This window comes from Callospermophilus lateralis, chromosome 3 (assembly GCF_048772815.1).
Source record: "Callospermophilus lateralis isolate mCalLat2 chromosome 3, mCalLat2.hap1, whole genome shotgun sequence".
Classification (NCBI taxonomy): Eukaryota; Metazoa; Chordata; class Mammalia; order Rodentia; family Sciuridae; genus Callospermophilus; species Callospermophilus lateralis.
In genome coordinates this window covers 146,372,231-146,391,463 of record NC_135307.1, presented here as the reverse complement: position 1 = coordinate 146,391,463, position 19,233 = coordinate 146,372,231, and the positions used below count along the sequence as shown (strand labels likewise).

At 44.0% G+C, this 19,233-nt stretch overlaps 1 protein-coding gene across 1 annotated transcript in view; it reads right to left on the bottom strand.

Moving 5' to 3' along the window:
• Nucleotides 1-19,233, bottom strand: part of Lrrk1 (leucine rich repeat kinase 1) — a 153,309-nt gene extending 134,076 nt beyond the window's left edge. Inside the window, exons 1-2 of the mRNA XM_076851422.2 lie at nucleotides 19,097-19,233; nucleotides 14,095-14,310 (exon numbers count right to left, since the gene is read on the bottom strand). Of these exons, the coding sequence (XP_076707537.2) occupies nucleotides 14,095-14,191 (97 nt within the window). The 5' untranslated portion in view covers nucleotides 14,192-14,310; nucleotides 19,097-19,233. The remainder of the gene's footprint in view (nucleotides 1-14,094; nucleotides 14,311-19,096) is intronic.

The window sequence follows — 19,233 nt, the reverse complement described above, 5'->3', positions numbered from 1 at the left end:
CACAGGGAAAAGACGAATTTGCTAGGCCACACACAGGGATAGCATTGTTAAAACCCAGACTGTGGGAAATTGCAAAGGATAATGTGGCTTTATCAACAATGAAATCTCACAGAAAAAGAAAGTGAGTGAGAAAGACAGAAATTAGGAGACTTCACTATACTGACCCAATAAAATAAAAGGATGTTGATCCAACAAATCTGTTGGGGGAAAACAAAAACAGTCATAAAAATGAAATAAGAGAGAATCACGGATATTTGAAAATTGACTAGATAGTATTAATGAAACTTTTTATTTTTTTAAAAGTATGTTAAGTGTATTATGATTTTTAAAAAAAGACTCCTGAGGCTATAAACTCTGTAATTGGGCTCCAAATCATCTGGAGAGAGGGAGAAGGGGAATATACGTAGATCAAGTTTGGCCATGTGTGAAAATAGCTTAAGTTGGATGATGACTACAAAGAGGTCCATTAAATTATTCTCTTTAATTTATAATGTGCTCAAACTTTTTCATAACATAAAATTTTTAAAAACTAAGATAAAACATAATATTTCAAACTTCTGCACAGGCTCAAGACTTATAGGATTTTTAAAAAATGCTGTTATGAGTCTAGGCCTAAGAAACTGTGGTTTCTGAGGTTTAAAAAAAAGCATGGTGGGTGGAGGGGTTGGGGGGTGGATCTGTATTTGTCGATTCTTTGGAAGAGAGGGCAACTGGAAGACAGGACAGGGTTGGAGAGAATATTTTGTACTTTTGAATTTTATATCAAGTTTATGATTACATATTAAAATTAATAACATAATTAAAATATATCTTTTAAAATACTGCTGTCACTATGAACTTCATGCTAAAACACTGGAAAATCCAGATGAAATAGATGACTATCCAGAAAATTGTATAGTCGAAATTAACTCAAGAAGAAATGAAAAATGTAAGTAAACCTGTGACCTTGAAAGAAAGAGAATTAATGGTCAAATTAACTGCCCAGAAAAAAGGACAATGCCTAAATGGTTTTATAGGCAAATGTTGAATGCAACTTCTTGGAAAATACAGTACATACATTCATCCCTTGGTATTTGCAGGTAATTTGTTCTTCATCTACTTGGGGAAAAAAAAATCTATAGATGCTCAAGTCACTTGTATAAATGACACAGTACTTGGCGTAGAACCTACATACGTCCTTCCATGTAATTTAAATGATCTCTAGATGGCTTATAATATCCAATACAACGTAAATGATATATCAATTATTGTTATGTTGTATTTTTAGGGGATAATGACAAAAAGCCTGTACATGTTTAGGGTGAACACTATTTAAAAAAAAATTGCGGGGTATGGGGGGTTACTGGGGATCGACAACTGAGCCACTTCCCTAGCCCTATTTTGTATTTTATTAGAGACAGGGTCTCACTGAATTGCTTAGCATCTCGCTAAATTGCTGAGGCTGGTTTTGAACTCACAATCCTCTTCCCTCAGCCTCCTGAGCTGCTGGGATTACAGGTGTGCACCATGGTGTCCGGCCTAAAAAAATTATTTTTGATCCTCAGTTGGTTGCATTCATGGATACGGAACCCAGGGAAATGCTGGTCCAACTTATTTATATTGTATAAACTTCATCTTGACTGAAAAAAGCAAGCTGCAAAAAGACTGGCATGGTGTGAAAATATTTACTCAAAAATTTTAAATATGGAAATTGTTCTGAAAGCAGCTGTCATTACCAAACCATGACGCTAGCTTCTGCCCTCTTCACCCTTGGCCAATGAGCCAGCTTAGGGGTGTCCCCATCTCCCAGGTGAAGGGAGAGCACCCAAGCTCAGTTTCCCACAGGTCTAGTGCCTCCCACCCTCCATCATCGAGAATTTCACATCCCAAAGTCTCAAGTCGTCACTTATAAGCAGCAGCCACACAGCTTGCATGTCACTGATGCGCTCTGAGAGGGGACAGCCAGGCTGGACTCTTTGCTGAACTGAACCCACCTCTGTCTAGAAGACATGCTGGCACATGTCTTCACACCTCTCTGTGAGAGAATGAAGCCTGGGGACTACATGCAACTTTATCTCACAGACCCAGGCTTTGTAGTTTGTTTCCTCCGTGAAGCCTGTTTCTTAACCCATGGATGGTACTGTGGGATTCAACGCTCAATCTTGCCCAACAGGTGGCACCCAGAGAGGACCCACTTAGGAAGAGACAGTCTCGTGTATTTATGGACATACACATACTTAGCATGGTATAAATCTGGTAACGAGGTCACACTAACTTCCCAACAGTGGCCACCTCTGGAGCTGAAGAAGAGAAAGCAGGGAGAGACCCAAAGGGCTCTAGCTGTACATGTAAGACATTGAGATTTCTTGCCATAATTTTTGGAAAGAAAAATGACAAACATTGGTTAAATCCGAGTGGTGACTACATGATCCCTCTTTCACTCACTTCTCATAGCCAGTCCACCAGCAAGTCCATGGTGTATTAAAGAGGGCCACTAACGGTGTGCTATTCTTCCCATTAGAAGGTGGGACCTATTTCCTTCCCTGGGCTTTATCTGAACAGGACTTTGGATTTGTTTTGACCCCCAGGATGTGGCGGAAGTGGTGCTGTGCCAGTTCTGGGTCTAAGCATTTTGAAGGCCTAGATATTTGTGTTACTGGACTCTGGAAATTCCACTGCAGGCTGTAAAGAAGCCCAGGCCAAACACTGGATGGTGAGAAAGCATGTGGAAGAGAGAGCAGTCAAGTGGAGGAGGACTGAGGAGCCAGACAGGTGGGGGAGGCATGCACCGCCCAGCTGACCCTGCCAGGTCCTGACCCAGAGGAACCTGGGAAATAAGAGTGCCATGTCAGGCTGGTAGGTTCTGAGGTGGTTTGTTACACAACCTAAACACCTGGAGCTTTCTTTGGAAATATATTCCAGGTCTGTCTTCTTCTCCCCTTCTACCCAACTGTCTTGGACTCTGCCTGGTGCCTTGTCCCCAGGGCTCAGGAAAACAGCCTTTGGACTCCCTTATTAAGAACACACTGCTGCTCTGATGCTTCGATAGCTATTGGAACAAAACCTGAGCCCTTGCCATGAAGGCTCACCTCTCTAGCACCGCTCAGTGCTCTTCTCACTCTGTCCAATCACGTGGGCCAGGCTGCTATTTCTCAAACAGGCCAAGATCATTCCCACTTCTCAGCATTTAGGTTTTCTGGTGTTTTGCCAGAAATGCCATTTCCTTTGATTTTTATGAGACTGTCTTTCTCATTCTAATCGCTTGGTTCTGATTAAATGACTTCTCTCTATAGATTTCCTTCCCAGTGCTCTGCGAGGTCTGGATGTGGTTCGTCCCCTAAGAGTTCATGTGTTGGAAACCTGGTTCTAGCCTGGTGATGTTGGGAGGTGGTGGGACTGTTAAGAGGTAGAAACTGGTAGGAGTTGATAAAGTCTTTGGGGGGTGCAAACCCAGAAGGGATCAATGTGGTTCTCTTGAGACTACAGTTAGTTCTTGAAAAAGAGGGTTGTTATAGAAGAGCAAGATTGGCTTCTTCATGCTCTCTGGCTTCCTGTCTTGCAATGCGATCTTCCCTTTTTTCATGCACTCATGCCACTGTGAAGCCATTCACTGTGAGGCCTCATCAGAGCCAAACAGAAGCTGGTGTCATGCTCTTGAGTCTTTAAAATTGTGAGCTAATTAAATCTCTTTTCTTCATAAAGTATAAGCCTTGGTTATTTTGTTACAGTAATAGAAAACTGTCTAACATATGCCCTAAGCACATATCTCTCCATTCCTGCACCCTGGTTAATTTTCTTTATGTCCCTTTCTTCTCCTAAAGGTGGAGCAAGTTTATTTATTGTTTTTTCCCTGGAATACAAGCATTATGAGAATATTTTCCTGGTTTCCTAGGTTCTCCATAGAAAGCTCTAACATAATGTTAAGTGAATGAATGTGTACCTGAAGGCTGGGCATATCCTTCTTTGTTGTTTTCAGTATATTCAAAAAACATTCTTCTTCCCACCCTCCCATGACTCCTTCCTTTTGGTTAATCCAGAAGATGTGATCACTTGCCCAGGGATCTCAGATTCAATGTCAACATTTCATCCAGTGCTACAGTTTTAATGTGGTTTACCACCACCAAAACTCATAGTGAAGCAAGGTGATGAGACCTAGAAGGAGATGAGCCAGGGTTGCCCTTGTGAAGGGATGAATTCTGGTCTTGAGGACTGGGTTGGGACTCACAAGAGCAGATTAGTTGCTGAGAGAGTGGGCTGTTCTAACAGAGCCCATGATCTCTTCCACATGCAGGCGCTCCTACTACGTGAGGCCATCCAGCACAAGGCCCTCATTCGAGCCAAGCAGACACTAGGATATTTGAACTTTACAGCCACCAGAATGATAAAACAAACAAACCTCTTTTCTTTATTAATGACCCAGTGCCAAGTAGTCTGTCATAGCAACACAAAACAGACTAAAACAGCCAATAACAATGAAAAATGTCCTCATGTGCTTTTTTTCAGCATGATCCTGCTCAATGCTACCCACATCAAGCAGCACTCTCTGGTTTTCCTCCTGTTCTTTGCTGTCCTTTTTTCTGCTACAATTAGAAGCACATGAAAGCAAAAGCCACATTCCTATGGTGTTCTCAGCATCTAGAGCACTGTCTACTGCAAATAGATATGTAATCATTGAAATAATAGTGCTGACTTAATAAAGAGAAACAAAAATCCAGGCCTCGGATGATGCAAATCATTTACAAAAGCCAAAAACAAAACAAACTACAACAAACTTAAAAAACAAGTACCAATGAAGAAATATCCTTTGCCAGCATTTTCATGGACTTAGCAAGGCAGGAACCTGCTCTCCATGTAATTTATAGTCTTTTCCTACAAAATAAACTGTTTGCAAATTTCCCTCATAATGTTTTGAATCGTATAATTATTGGTTTGTCTGGAATTCATTGTAAAAAGGTTCACTTTAACAAACATGTTTAACATTCAAAAAATGAACAGAAATAAAAATTAGCTAAGATGATAGGATTCACATTAATATAAAATAAAATCCAATTAGGATTCCCTGGGAAACTCAAGAACATTCTGTACACATAACACAGGAGTAGAATGCAATGAAAAGAAACAACTAAGTGCAGGAGAAAGCCTTTAGAAAATAAAAACAAATACCAAAATGAATGTTCCACAGAGATGCTGGAAGATAAAGTCAAGGAAATCTTTCCAACTTTAAGAAAGAGAATAAGAGTTGGAAAATCTGAAAGAAAGGGTATTATATACCTTAACTAGTAGGAATTCCATAAAAAACAAGCAAAACTCAACAAAAAAAGAGAAAAAGCAGAGGGGAAAATATTATAAAAAAAAAAAAAATACAAAGGAATCTCCGGGCCTGGAAGGAATATGTGTCTGATCTACCCAGAGCCAAGTAGCATGAGTGAAAAAAGACCCTTGCTCAGGTTGTTGGTTATGAAATCCCAGAAGACCAAGCCTGCTGGGAAGATCCTAAAAGCTCCCAGAGAGGAAAAGACAGGTTGCCCACAGAACCATGACCGTCAGACCACCCTGGAGGACAAGAGAGCGGGCTTCTTCAAGTTCTGAGGACTGGAGTTGTCCAACCAAGAGAGCCCAGTGGAGGGCAAGATGAAGATGTCCTCCGGTGGCAGTCTCTGGCCTGTGCCTTCCATGAGCCCTTATCTAGGAGTTCTCTCACTGAGACTTTCCAGTTAAACAAGGTCGGGAAGCAAGAGCTCCTGGTGGGAGGGGGAAGGTGGAGAGAGGTGGAGGGGATGAGGGGAAAGGTGCTCACTCTGGAGAATGGTACTGAGTCTCTCCAGGCAGAGGCATGAAGATGGGAACAAATCATTTAGTTATGAAGACTCATCTCATAGAGATGAGTCAACACCAATATAACAAAGCATGCAGGGAGCTTGGAGTAGGAACATGAAGGAAATATTCATCCAACATGGCAGGAGGGCAGCAGCCCCTGCCCCAGTGGGTCAGCCAGAGAGTGCAGGCACGTTCTCTACATGGAGAAGCGATAGTTACCTAGAGAACTAAATCTAGCCACAGCATATAAAGACACTGACACGGGGACAGGGCCCTGCTAGTCTTCTTATGTTATAATTTTTGTTTTGTACTGACTTGTTGAACCAGGGGCGAGTAGCATTTTGAAAAATGTTTACATGCTTACTCTGTTACATCTGCTGGGGCTTATGCAGTAATATGCAACCCTTACAATAATAGGCAGCATCGAGAAAGACTCTCAAGTGACTTTACTAGGGGATGGGTAAAAATCAACCTAGTTGTTTTCACACTCAACTAACGCGGTACACACAGAGAGAGCTCCGACATACCAATCATGAAAAAGTTGCACAATGAACATGTAGGACTGAATTTAACCCACGGAAAATCAAGAACACATACCAAAAGAATTATCCTGCGTGTGTGTGTGTGTGTGTGTGTGTGTGTGTGATAGCGCATGAGCTGGAGCACCTGGGTCTCACTGGTATCATTTCAATCTACAAGAGAATGTGTGGAATTTCATACAAATAACTTTTTCCCTTAACCTTCAGGGAGGAGTCAGGACTAGGGAGCATGCTCCTGCCCTCTGCTAAGCAAAGGCTGTTTGTTCACCTTTTATTTTGGAGCCCAGAGGTGCTGGGGTGTTGACACAGAGACAGGCCACTGCCCACAGAGCTGTTTAGGCCTGGCAGCTGGAACAGGGGCAGGAAAGCCTCTGGCCTCTGCCCTGGCCTCCCCCCACCCAGCACCACCAGCCCCTGAGTCCTCCATCTCTTAACCTCCACAGGTGTGGGCCACCTGTGACCACCCACTTGTCTCTGAGCACTCTCACCACTGTCTCAAGTCCAAAATGAGCTACTAACAGAAACTTTAGTGTCATTATTGCCACTTTGTATTCAAATTCCAGCCTGAAATTTACATGATCACATGGTTCTATTTTTTAAATAATAGACTATTTTTGAATGCCTTTAAATATCTCTAAGTCTCTAAAAAGTTCACAGTGCCACAGAAATTAAGCTATTTTTTTTTTCCCCTGGATTCTTGTAAGACAGACACCTCGGCAGGTGATTTTAAGACAACACTTGGCAACAAGCCCTTGGGTGCTGGATGACAGGTGGGGCTGGAAAGAAAAGTTGCTGGGCACAACCTGAGCCAGAATCAGTAAACTCAACTGCCATCCTGAAAAATTCCTTACAGCTGAAAATACAGTTCTGACTAATGTGTGTGGTTCCTTCTAGCACATCAAGGTTATGAGCTCAGGAAGATTTTTCTTGCATGTTTCTGGGTGTTCTCTTTGGTTTTGTTTCTTTTCTTCTCTGGACAAATGTCATGAAGAAACAGCAAGATGGCTAAGCGGAATCAGGACAAACTGAAGACAAGGGTGGCCTGGATGGTGAAGAGACCAAGAATTGGGACTTCCAAGAAACACAAATATAACCTCAGGGGTCACATCCTGATAATCCCCTTGTAAATTGAAAATGTCCTAAGTTAAAAACACATTTAACACACCCTACCTCCCAGACATCACCACTATCAAGCATCCCTTGCTCCTCTTGGGTCAGCATGGCTGACAGAGAGCCATAATTCACTGCTGCTGCCCAGCATAGCACAACAGCACAGGGCTACAAACATTTGCTTGGGAAAAAAAGATCATAATTCTGAAATATGGGTTGAACTGGATGCATACCATTTTCACACCACCATAAAGTAGAAAAATCACAAGTCAAAGACCATTGTGAGGGGGAACAGTCTGTATTTGTAGCTCCCTATAGTCATTCATCAAGGGTCCCCGAAATGTATGTGAAATTCATACACTAGAGTTTAGATTTAAATGTTATGGGTAGGGAGTCTCCATTCCCAGAGAACTGAAGAATTCATAACACTTCCTAATTATGGCTCCTTTGAGGTCTGACTCCTGTGGACTAGGAATCCAGACTGATGGGTAACAATCCTATCCCTGTGCACAGGGGCCTGGTCCTTGTAGGCATCGCCCTGCTCACAGGCCATTGACTTCTTCTTTGGGACCCAGAAAGAGAACTGGAAAGAAAATCTTTTCTGGATGCCGAATGCATACTGCGTAGGCCTGGGCCATCAGGCAGGGCTGCCTGGCCAACTCACGTAAAAGGAGGCAGGCAGGGTGGGGGCTGAGCCTTGAGGCTTCTGGCCCCTGGGAGAGGGATGAGAGGGTGAGGGTGCACCCTGGAGCCCACCCACAGCACAGTGGAGGAAGGGGAGATGGAAGGCAGCTCTTCCCATGGTCCCAGGCAGCCATGGCCTAAAGATTCGTTGGAGTGATAGCCAAGTGGAAGGTGTTAAGTTGGAAGAGCTGTTAGCTATGAAAGGCAGGGAGATGAATTGGCCTAAAACTGAACCCTCAGCAAGAGCAAGGCATCTGCTTTTAGTTATGCCAAGAAAGGGGTAAAGAGGTTCTGATCAACCTCATCAAGTGGCCCTGAGTCCAGTGAGAGCAGGGCACAGACCTACAGCATCAACTTCCTAATAGAAAGGCTGGCATCGTTTGACAGGCAGCCAGTTGCCCATTGCTAAAAGTGAGTAAATGATGAAGCCGAGATCTAAGTCTCAAATTAAAGTTCATATTAAAAGCCGCATCAAGCCCAGAGCTGGTGTAGCTGGGCTCTGCTTTGTGGCATGAAGCGCAGCTGTGCTAACTGCCACCTGCATGGATGGATGCTCACAGCCATTGCTCCTACCAGCCGGGCCACCACTCAGTCCTCTTTTCTTCATCTCACTCAGTAAGGGCTTTGTTACTGGATGCTGGCTGCCTTCCTTGGAGAGGCCCAGGGTGCTCCTGCCACCAGGCTGGAGAAGGGTGCCCCATTGACCATGGTCAAAGCCCCTCCAACCACTCTTCCATGGCCCAGCAGGTATAAGCAGGACACCAACAAGAGGGACATTTAAACATGTGGGCTGTCTCGTCAGCGTAGATCTGTCCCTTGGCCCATAAAGAAGGCAAGCTACGACCCTATGGGCACTTCTACTTCGGAGGCAAGAAGAGCCTCTTCTTAAGCAAACCACTTGGCACTTAGATTAAAAAGTTAGATTTTTAATACCGACCTGAAAAATGCCAAAGCGGGTGGCGGGGGAAGGATATTGCAAGTAGCAATGTAACAACCTGGGATTTGAAGACCCTCTGGAATGTTCCTCCTCCTCCTCTGGTCCATGCTGGGTCCGGCCGCGCGCAGTGCTCTGAGAGGCAGGCAGCTGTGTCAGGGCTTTCAGAGAAGAAGCTAGGACCACTCGCAGAGAGGTGGGGTGTGGACTGCCTCCAGGATGGGGTCCGCCCAAGCACCCCCACCTTCCACCATCCAGGAGAGTCTCGGCTGAAATTATCTGGAAGTTTCCTCACTTCTCTACTTTCCCGGGTGCCCCACCTCGGCTGGCAGAACAGGTTTTTCCACTCTGGCTGGTGTCAGATAGAGGAGGGACATGCTCAAGAATGTCTAATGACATGTTTGTCAAAGCAGTTGGTCAGCAGCCCTGTCCAGTAAGGAACTTGCTGACCTCTCTTCTGCGGCCTGGCCCACTGGGAACCCATCAGAGCTTTCGAACATTCCTCTTGCACTAAGTGGGAGCTCACTGCTGATGGTGCTCATGAGATTAAGGCTGTGGCCTGCTTCGCTGAGACACAGTCGTGCTGTGTAGACATGGTAGGCCACACAGTGGACACACTCACACATCCATGGGCTTTTTTTCCTCACTGTGTTGCTGAGGCTGGCCTTGAACCCCTGGGCTCCTGCCTTTACTTACCCTATGGGGAAGCTGGGACAACAGCCACGTGCCACTGCACCCAGCTTCATTCATGGGCTTTGAAAGAGAGAACCACTCCACAGACACAGGAGGTGAGGTTATCCAAGTCAAAACAGGTGCGTGTGAAATACAAAATGCTATTACTAACAAGCTCAAAAGTAAAGCAGGTTTTTAATTAAAAGTCTGGTCTTTTTCTAAATTATTCTTGCAAATGTAAGAACTTTTGTCATTTTCAAACATATCATCTTCTAAGGATTTTTAAAAGCTGAGAGATCTGCCCCTACATAATTTGAGAATCAGTTGTCTTCCTGCTGGCAGCCATGTTTTCTTAACCAGGATTGGGAATTAGGTCTGGAACTTCCCTGAGAAGAGATGGGTGGATCTCGGTAGGCAAAGTGGGGCTGAGAAGCAGAGGTCCTCCTGATCTAGGAGATCCACAGAGAGGGTTAGAAGGAACAATCCACCTCTGGGGACACACTGAGAAAGTGGATCCTGCAGAGGACTCGACTATAGGTATATCGACTCAAACACTCCCCCATTTATTCAAAAAAGACATTTAAGGGGAGAGAGACCCATGAAACAATTTGACCTTGGATGTGAACCCACAAGGTTCTAATGACAAAGCCATTGACACAAAAAATAGCAATTGAAAAATAACCTGCAATATCAGTCTTCTGATTACAAAAGTAATGTAACAACAACAGATGATGTATGTTCACTTTAGAAAACAGAAAGACTACAGATAAACAAAGCACACCGACCCCACCCTTTGAGCATTATTTGCACCTGTGCTGTGTGTGGCCTTGGTGTTCATATAGATGGTTCCTGACTATGATTTTTTTAAAAATTTTACCATGGTATGAAAGTGTACCCACACGACCATCCTGTTTTATAATTTCAGTATAATATTCAATAGATTACATGAGATAGTCAATACTTTATTATAAATAGGCTTTGTGTTACACGATCTTGCCCAACTGTAGGTTATCATTAGTGTTCCAAGCACGTTAAAGGTCGGCTAGGCTAAGTGTTGGGTGGGTGAAGTGCATTAAATGCATCTTCGACTTACCATGGCTTTATCGGGACATAACCCTATCATAATTTTTATTTATATATGACAGCAGAATGCATGAAAATTCTTATTACACATATAGAGCACAATTTTTCATATTTCTGGTTGTATACATAGTATATTCACACCAATTCGTGTCTTCATACATGTACTTTGGATAATAATGATCATCACATTCCACCATCATTAATAACCCCATGCCTCCTCCCCTCCCCTCCCACCCCTCTGCCCTATCTAGAGTTTGTCTATTCCTCCCATGTTCCCACTCCCTATCCCACTATGAATCAGCCTCCTTATACACCATCATAATTTAAGGAGCATTTGGTATTTATACTCTGTAAAAATGAAATCCAACATGTGAAGTATTAAAATTGGACTCTACAATGGGGGTGACATAGGGTTCAGTCTCTGAAATTAATAAATTTCTGCTAGTTAGTTAGCTCCAGGGCAAGGGCTCCCAGGCTCAGTCCTGTTGTAACCACCTTTAAAATGTGAGGATGGAGTATGAGCATAAATCTTTATAAGCTTCCTTAAAGGGATTCAGTTACTATCATAATTCTTTAATATACAATTTCCTTAATGCTAAGCCACTGGACAGAATTTTCTGATGTATTGCAGGCCACTTTCTTCTTCTTTTCTTTGATTTTATGGTTTGTGTGTTAGGTCCCTGATAAACACCTCCCTTACCCACAGGGGTTTCAGGGATGTCACTTCTCTGCCCTGTTTCCTACCCCAAGCAGCTAGTACAGTACCCAGTCCCATCATGTCCCCTGTGTGTGCTCTTAGATTTATTTCCCACAGGGATAATGGGGAGACCTGAGATTCCATGGTAGAAAATGGCTTGTGAGGGCAGAAAAGTCTTCAGAACCTGCTATGGGATCACAGCTGTCAGGGAGAGGGGACGAACCAAGGAACAGTAGAAAACTCGGACACAGATCTTTAAGGGAAAGAAATGAAGGACTGGGGATAATCAGTGCTTTCACCTCTAGGTTCACATTAAACATTTTCTGGTTATCTGTTCTACCCCAAGTCTGGAAGGTGGGTTTGGTTCCAGTTTTGTCCAGGGCCCATCATACCCAGGTCCCTGGGACATGTAAGAATCAAAGGAAGATCCCTGGGGACTTAGAGAGCATCATCTTAGTCTTGCCACTCATGAGCCTGAGTGAGAGGAGCCAGCTAGAAAGGTAGATCTCCATGCCCAGACTTACTCAATGAGACTTCACATTTTACAAGATCCCCAGGGGACATATGTGTACTTGAATATCCCAGAAATCTTGCTCTATTGTACTCAAACCATTTAGAATAGTTGATTCTCAACTTTGACTGCATTAAAATTATGGAGGAACTTTTTTAAAATGCCCAGACCACCAAGATACTGTTCCTGTGGGTCTGGATGGGGTCTGGGAATCGGTAGTCACAACACAGTGACTCTGTGGGCCAGGGTTGCCTTTAGATCACCAGATCTTGACCAGGAAGGGGATGGGGCAGAGGCCTCTGCAGATGATACAATCACCTACCTAACAAACCCCAAATGGTCCCAGCATCCCTGCCCCGACTCTCATCTCTCAGGACAGCTAAGAGAAGCAGCAGGTGGGAAAGTAAAGCGGCAAGTGCTCTGGAAAGACAGAGGTTCTGCTCCAAAATCAGGGATAGCATTCTATTGTCCACATCGCCTTATCTCATGCTAAGAAAGCAAGATACAAATCAACACTCTGGCAACATTTGTGCTGGGAAATGTCAAAGAGCAAATACTTCTCCCATTTCATAATTTGACTTATGTGCAAAGAAACCTTCTAGAAACCTCACCCTTATTAGCTTCTAAACATTTGAGATGGAGAAAAATTACTTACACTGAACAAAACATTTGCTGAACCAGTGCCCATTTGTTAATACAGTTACAAACACATAGGACCTTTTGAACTCAATGTGTTTAAACCCAACACGTGGGCCTCTCAAATCCAGCATGATGGCCTCTCACACCCAACATAGGGGCCTCTCAAATCCAACATGTGGTCCCTAACAAACCTCGAAGGACAGACTATTAGAATGAAAGTTCTAGAAGTCAGGCCGGGTTCAGATGTCAGTTTTATGATTTATGAGTTGTTGACCATGAACAAATTTCTAGACCTCTCTTACCCTCAAGTTAATCAGCTATAAAACAGGGATAAAAGTACCATATTCACAGATTGTTCTGAGGATTAAATGAGATTATTTGGTAAAGCATTGAACCTGGTATGTACTAAGGTATTAACACATATTTATTGTTAACAATGTCAATGATATTGTGTTAGTGTTAAAAATGGCACAACTTGGGGAAGGGAGGGGGCATGAGGGTAGGAAAGATGGTGGAATGAGATGGACATCATTACCCTAAGCACATGTATGAAGATATGAATGCTGTGACTCTACTTTATGTACAACCAGAGATATGAAAAATTGTGCTCTATATGTACAATGAATCACCATGCATTCTGCTGTCATACATAATGAATTAGAATTAAGAAAATGGCAAAACTTTAGTGGAAAAATCTTTAAAATGTTCAAGCCCAATAATCTGACTTTCGTAAATCTATTTTATGGAAATAACCTGAAACTCATGTATAAAAAAGATAGAATGGAATGCTTTTGCAAAGTGTGAACAATTAGAAGCAACTCCAATGTCTAAGAGAAGAATAAAGATTAGGTCAATAATTTTATGTAGTAGTCTCATATAAAATGATATTTCATTTAATCACATGAGCTAGGTGGTACCTTGGGTAAATGTCAATAATAAAAAGATTAGGAGGAGAAAGTAGCATACATTATATCCACTTTATAAATACCATAAAGTTAAAACAAAGTCTCTTAATGACAGAGAAACAGATGAGAAGAGAATATGCCCATATGTTAACTATTCTTGAATGTGGAACAGTAGGACTCTGGGTAATTTTTTCTTTGCTTTTTTCAATTTTTCTTTAATGAAAACACATTATTTTATAATGCAAAAACAAAACTCTCATTTTTAAAAGTCCTTTAACCAACATAAAATAATACCCTAATATTTAAGCCCACAATATTGAGCCCACAATAAATTTTATTCATGGCCCTTCAATTTTTAGAATTTAAGTGAAAATCCCAAGATATATTTTATGATGAAAAAGCACCAACTAATTGTCATTTTCTTTCCTTTGGTTGAAAACCCCTTGTTCTTATACAGCCTGAACTCCCTACAGGACAAGCATGGCAGCTCACACCCAGGCCAGCATGGCTAGCTCCACCCTTACCATTATGGGTCTCCATGGCGCGTTCTGGACACACGGTTGATCCCTCCGGCCCCACACACCAGTACATGCTGGGTGGCCCCCGCGACATGCCAGCCATCAACCCTCGAGGCAGCCAATCTCCAAAGGCAGGTCCTGCTGTTGTCACCGCCACCGCAGCTGCCCAGGTGGGTTAAGGCACGAACACACAATCATGGTTGAGTGGAGATTTTTCCCCTTCTGGTGGAGAAAAACATCATAAAATAAGAGAATTTGTAACTCAAGTCCTTTCTGGCACCCCCTACAAATAATTACTTTATATTGGTCCACTGGTATTTCCTTTCCTTTGCAATATTCTTCTTCACAGTCTATCTATATGGCCAAACCCTTCAGGTTAGAACTGCGAAAGGACAGAGCTCCCCATATCCCACTTCAGCACTGGGTTTAGATCTTGTCTCCCCGAGAAGAAACCCTAAGCAATCTCAAAGCATTTGCTGGTAAAGGGCTCAGTCATCATTCAATTAACACATATCTCCTGTCTCTTGTCAGGCAGCCAGGCCCTGTGCAGGGCCCAGTGACATCAATACAGCTCAATGAAGCTTCTGCCCTCAGGGGCTCCTGCTCCAGTTGGTATGGGGCAGATACATGTACAGATGGACACAATACAAGTCCCTGCCCTTTGCCAAGGATAGATTCTTCTGGAAGTCAAGAGGTGGGCAAGTAATCCCAAAAGGGCAGTCGGGCAACAATCCCAGAAAGAAGGGGTCTGGAAGGAATTGTTGCTGGTTATGAAGTCAAGTTGGGTTGAGTTTTGGAGGCTAACAGAAATGATCCCCAGAAATGTGCTCCTCTACTTGTGGACATGTGGCAATGCCTGGAGACATTTTTTTTGATGGTCACAACAGGAGGAGAGGGATGCTGACAGGCATGCAGTGGGTAGAGGTTCAGGACACTGCTAACCCTCCTATAAGGTACAGGACAGCCTCCTGTAACAGAGAATTATCTGGACCCAAATGGTTCCACAGTGGAAAACCTCAGTTAGATGAAGACCAAACTCTTAAAACAAACTGTGACAAACTCCTGAGGCTACGTGCTGCTCTTCCATGCTGGGCTCCCACCAAGTTTGGAAGTCCCCTCAACATGAATGCCCATTCTGCTCTGCTGGTGAAGGGACCAGAAATGTCTGAGGGCACAACTCAGGCCTAGTACAGGCATAACTGCATGACAGGACCGTATTACTGTATCAATTAGGTGTTCCAATCCATGTTCCTATAGTCTGCTGTATACATAAAGTACAAAGTCATTGACACTGAGACAGACAAGTTTAAAATGGGGAGTGATGGCGCAACCAAAAAAAATTGGTAAAAAATTAGAGTCATGTAAATAATGCCTAATACACTAAGTAAAAGCACTGTATGGTTGTCCAAGGTGTGGACTCCCTCTGTCTCATGTTATCAGTGTGATCTCCAGCTGAAATTTACACTTCTCAGTTTTCTTATCTGTTAAAAATAGACATGCATGGGCTGGGGATGTGGCTCAAGCTGGGGATGTGGCTCAATTCTCTCTCTCTCTCTCTCTCTCTTAAAAAAAAAAAAATAGACATGCACCCTGATTCCCCTACTACCTCTCAGTTAGATGAAGACCAAACTTACTAGGGCAAAGTTTCTACATTCATGTTCTACAACAGGGCTGGTGTGGTCTTTATCTGCAATGTCAGCATGAGGGCTGGGGTAGCCAGCAAGGCTGAATAAGCTCAGGGTGTCAACACTAGAGGGCAGAGGCTCTGTCTCCCCAGAAAGCAGGTTTTGGAAGATGCTCTGTACCATGTGGACACCAAGCAAGCTACAGAGCAGGGCTGTAAGAGCACCTGGAATTTCTGTCTAAAAGCCTGGGAGTCAGGCACCTGGCCCAGGTAGGCTGAACTCTTCAAGACAGGAGAAGGTAGGACCAGGAGACTCTGACCAGGTGGTCTTGCTTTTTATGAACCTTGCTGAAGCAAAAAAAGGAATGGTTTAGAGAAACACATGTTCTTGAACTTGGGGAGCCTGAAAAAATCCAAGGAGAAAAAGACAAATGACAGATTTGGATAATATTCAGGACATGATTACTCTTATAAATTGTGAAACCCATGTTGGAAAATCAACTTGAGAACAGGAATAGGGAAAACCAGCAAGACAGAATCTGTTATAAAATAAAGGCTCCAAATCACACGTTGATTTTCAAAATCAGAGAAGCACAGCTGCCATCTGCTTCCAAACACCTCTCTGAAACAGCTACCAAACATACGTACAACATCTCAAAGATCCCCAAAGTAGATGTTCCTTCTCAAAACAGAAGTCTTATCATGTAGTGTTTACTCCCCCTAAAAAAAATCATAAAAATATTCTATTCTAACCTTCACCCAGAACATTTGGTTCCCCTTTCAGTTTCTTTTTTCAAATCACTGTACTAGTGGAGAACTTTGTCACTGGAGCAGTTTTTATAATTATAATTAGTATTTTGGCTTAGACCCTAAGGTAGAAACTTTAAGATGAAGTAACTCAAGTTTTGCTCAACGTTTGCCATCAAACAGATCTTTGCTTCCCCCTGCTTCTTTTGGATTCAGACCAATGCAACAAGTCATGGTCATAAATTATATCTTTTCTTTCATTCAACGTCCTAAAGGAGGCTTCAAGAAGTTTCCTGTAGTAATGATTATTTTAATAATTTTTAAACATGTCCTCAGTTTTCTTTTGCCAACCCTTTATATCTGCGTTAATAAATAAACTTAAATGCTCAAGAGCAAAGAAAACAAGGAACCTTGTATTGAGCCCTTTTGGTGAGGAATGAACTTCATGGAACTGGAAGGGAGGCCAGACAGTAAAGCAAGTAACTGCTTTAAAGTCTTTTTTTTTTTTTTTCAGGAAGTTTAGGAAAAACTGTGGGTACAAATGTGTTAGAAGACCCTCGCAAGTGAGGCATGTTAGAAATGCTCATATCCTCTAGCTTTTGGAATCAAAAGCCTGGTCAAGATCAATGGCTCATGTTCTAGACATCTCTGCAGTGCTTTGGGCATCCCCTAATATTAGCTTGTCTACAGAATGTGTGCAATGAATTTGTGGACGTCAAAATATCATGGAGCTGCAGGCTAGAGAAATATATTGTTCTCAATCCCAGATGAAAACAGAAAGGTTGGGGAACAAAAGTGCTCCATGAGTTTGAAAGTACAAGTGAGTTAAGGCTCTCCATTCACCAGCTAGTCTCCGTGTGCATCACCATGCCTGGGGCACCTCCTGCTCAGTTTTAAGCAGAAGGATGTGGCAGTGAGCAGAATAGATATCATTTTTGATCCCAGGAGCTCTGGTGAAGACCGTGAGGTAATTAAAGAGAAATTAAGCAAATTAAGGAATACATGAACTGTGGGGAATGCTCGAATGACGCAGAACAAGGGATGTGTTAGAGACAATGGGTTTAGAGAGCGTGGCTAGGAAAGGCCTTCAAAGGCCATGCGAAGAGACCTAGAGCAGCAATGCAGAGGCCCAGAGCTAGAGAGTGAGCTTGGCCCTGGTGACTGGGTGGCAATGGTCTGGTGACCTGAGATGGCAGATGGCAGACCATCTGGGGGTTGGGAAGGGAAGGAATTTCCTTGGATTTCATGCCAATTGCAAGGGAAAGGTATTGAAGGGTTCCATGAAGAGGACTGACATGATCCCATTTACCCATGGGGGACTCATACACAGACAGCATCATCTGGCTGCCAGACAGAGAAGAGAGAGGGAGACTAATCATACAAGAAAGAGACGGTGGTAGGTTGGACAGGGTGGATGGCGTGAGAAAGAAGATAGACCCGGACACATTTTGGGAGACCCAACAAGATTTGGCAACAGACTGGATTTAGGGAAGAGGGAATAGGATGAGAATAACTTCTAAGTTTTGATTTAAGAAATGGTGTTGATGGTGGGGACATTCCCAGAAATTTGAAAGTTCAGGGAAAAGAAGTCAGGCTGACTGTAAATCCTTCTTTAGGGACAAACTAGGTGTTGGTATGTAATTAACATTTTTTTTTTCCTTTTAAAACCTTAGTAAAGATAATAAAAACCAAACCCTAAAAGGCATTGTGTAGGTTTTCCAAAATCCCTTTAGTGCCCAGAAACCTTGCTACCATGTAAGTGACAAACTTAAAAATAGTGGATTTGGTGATAGGATTGCTAAGAATATAACTATATGTCCCTGTTTCTCTACTGCTTCAACTGTTGCAGGGAGATGTATTTGTAAGATAAAAATTTCCTGGTCTCAAACTATAAACGGCCATATTGAGATGCCCATAGGGGTCCCCAAATTCTCCATCACAGTTTTCCCACTGACCTCCAGCCTTCCTCTGTGTCCCTACCAAGGAAGGTCACCTGCTGAGGCAAGAGCCATGGCAGTTTTTATTTGGACCAAAGGTGTTACTCCTGAGCAGGGGAAAGACGCCCTCAGCCATCCGGTAACACCGGACTACTGGCCCAAAGAGAGACTTTCCTTCCCAGCACACATTCGTCTGCACTCTTCCCCATGCGCCATGCTCGCTCTGAGGTCTCCCCAAGTTAAAGAATGGTTTTCTCCAAAGGCCGAAGAAAACCTGCTGAAGCCCTGATGTTTCCTACTTTTGTCTCTTGCATTGCCTCCCTCCCACCCGCTCCCTATCCCGCGCGGAGTTGCGGGGTTCCCTGCCTGGGCCCCCGCACACTCCCTAACCTGCCCACTGGTTGGGGTCCGGGGGCGGCCGAGGAAGCAGGGCTGTGAGGCAGGGGTCGCCCCGCGCTCTCCACGCCCCTCGAGCTGTGCTCCTTGCCCCCTGGGTAAAGGCTACCCATGCCCAAGCGCGCGGCCGCCTGGGGCGCGGGCCTGGGTCACAGGGCACGCGGACGGGTGGGCAGGCGGAGGCCAGGGCTGCACGCGGATCCTGGGCGCGGGCCGGGTCGGTGGGGGCGCAGGGTTCCCGGGCCCGCTGCAGGAGGCGGCCAGGCCCCCACCCCGGCAGGGTGCGGGTTGGAGGAGCACTTACCTGCGGCGGCGGGGTAGGGGCACGGACGCTACGGGACTACGAGGCCGGACCGGGCGGTTGGACACCAGCGGGCGGGGGCCTGGCGGTTCCACCGCCCTCTGCCCACCACGACTCGGGCCGAGCGCGCCGGGGCCGGG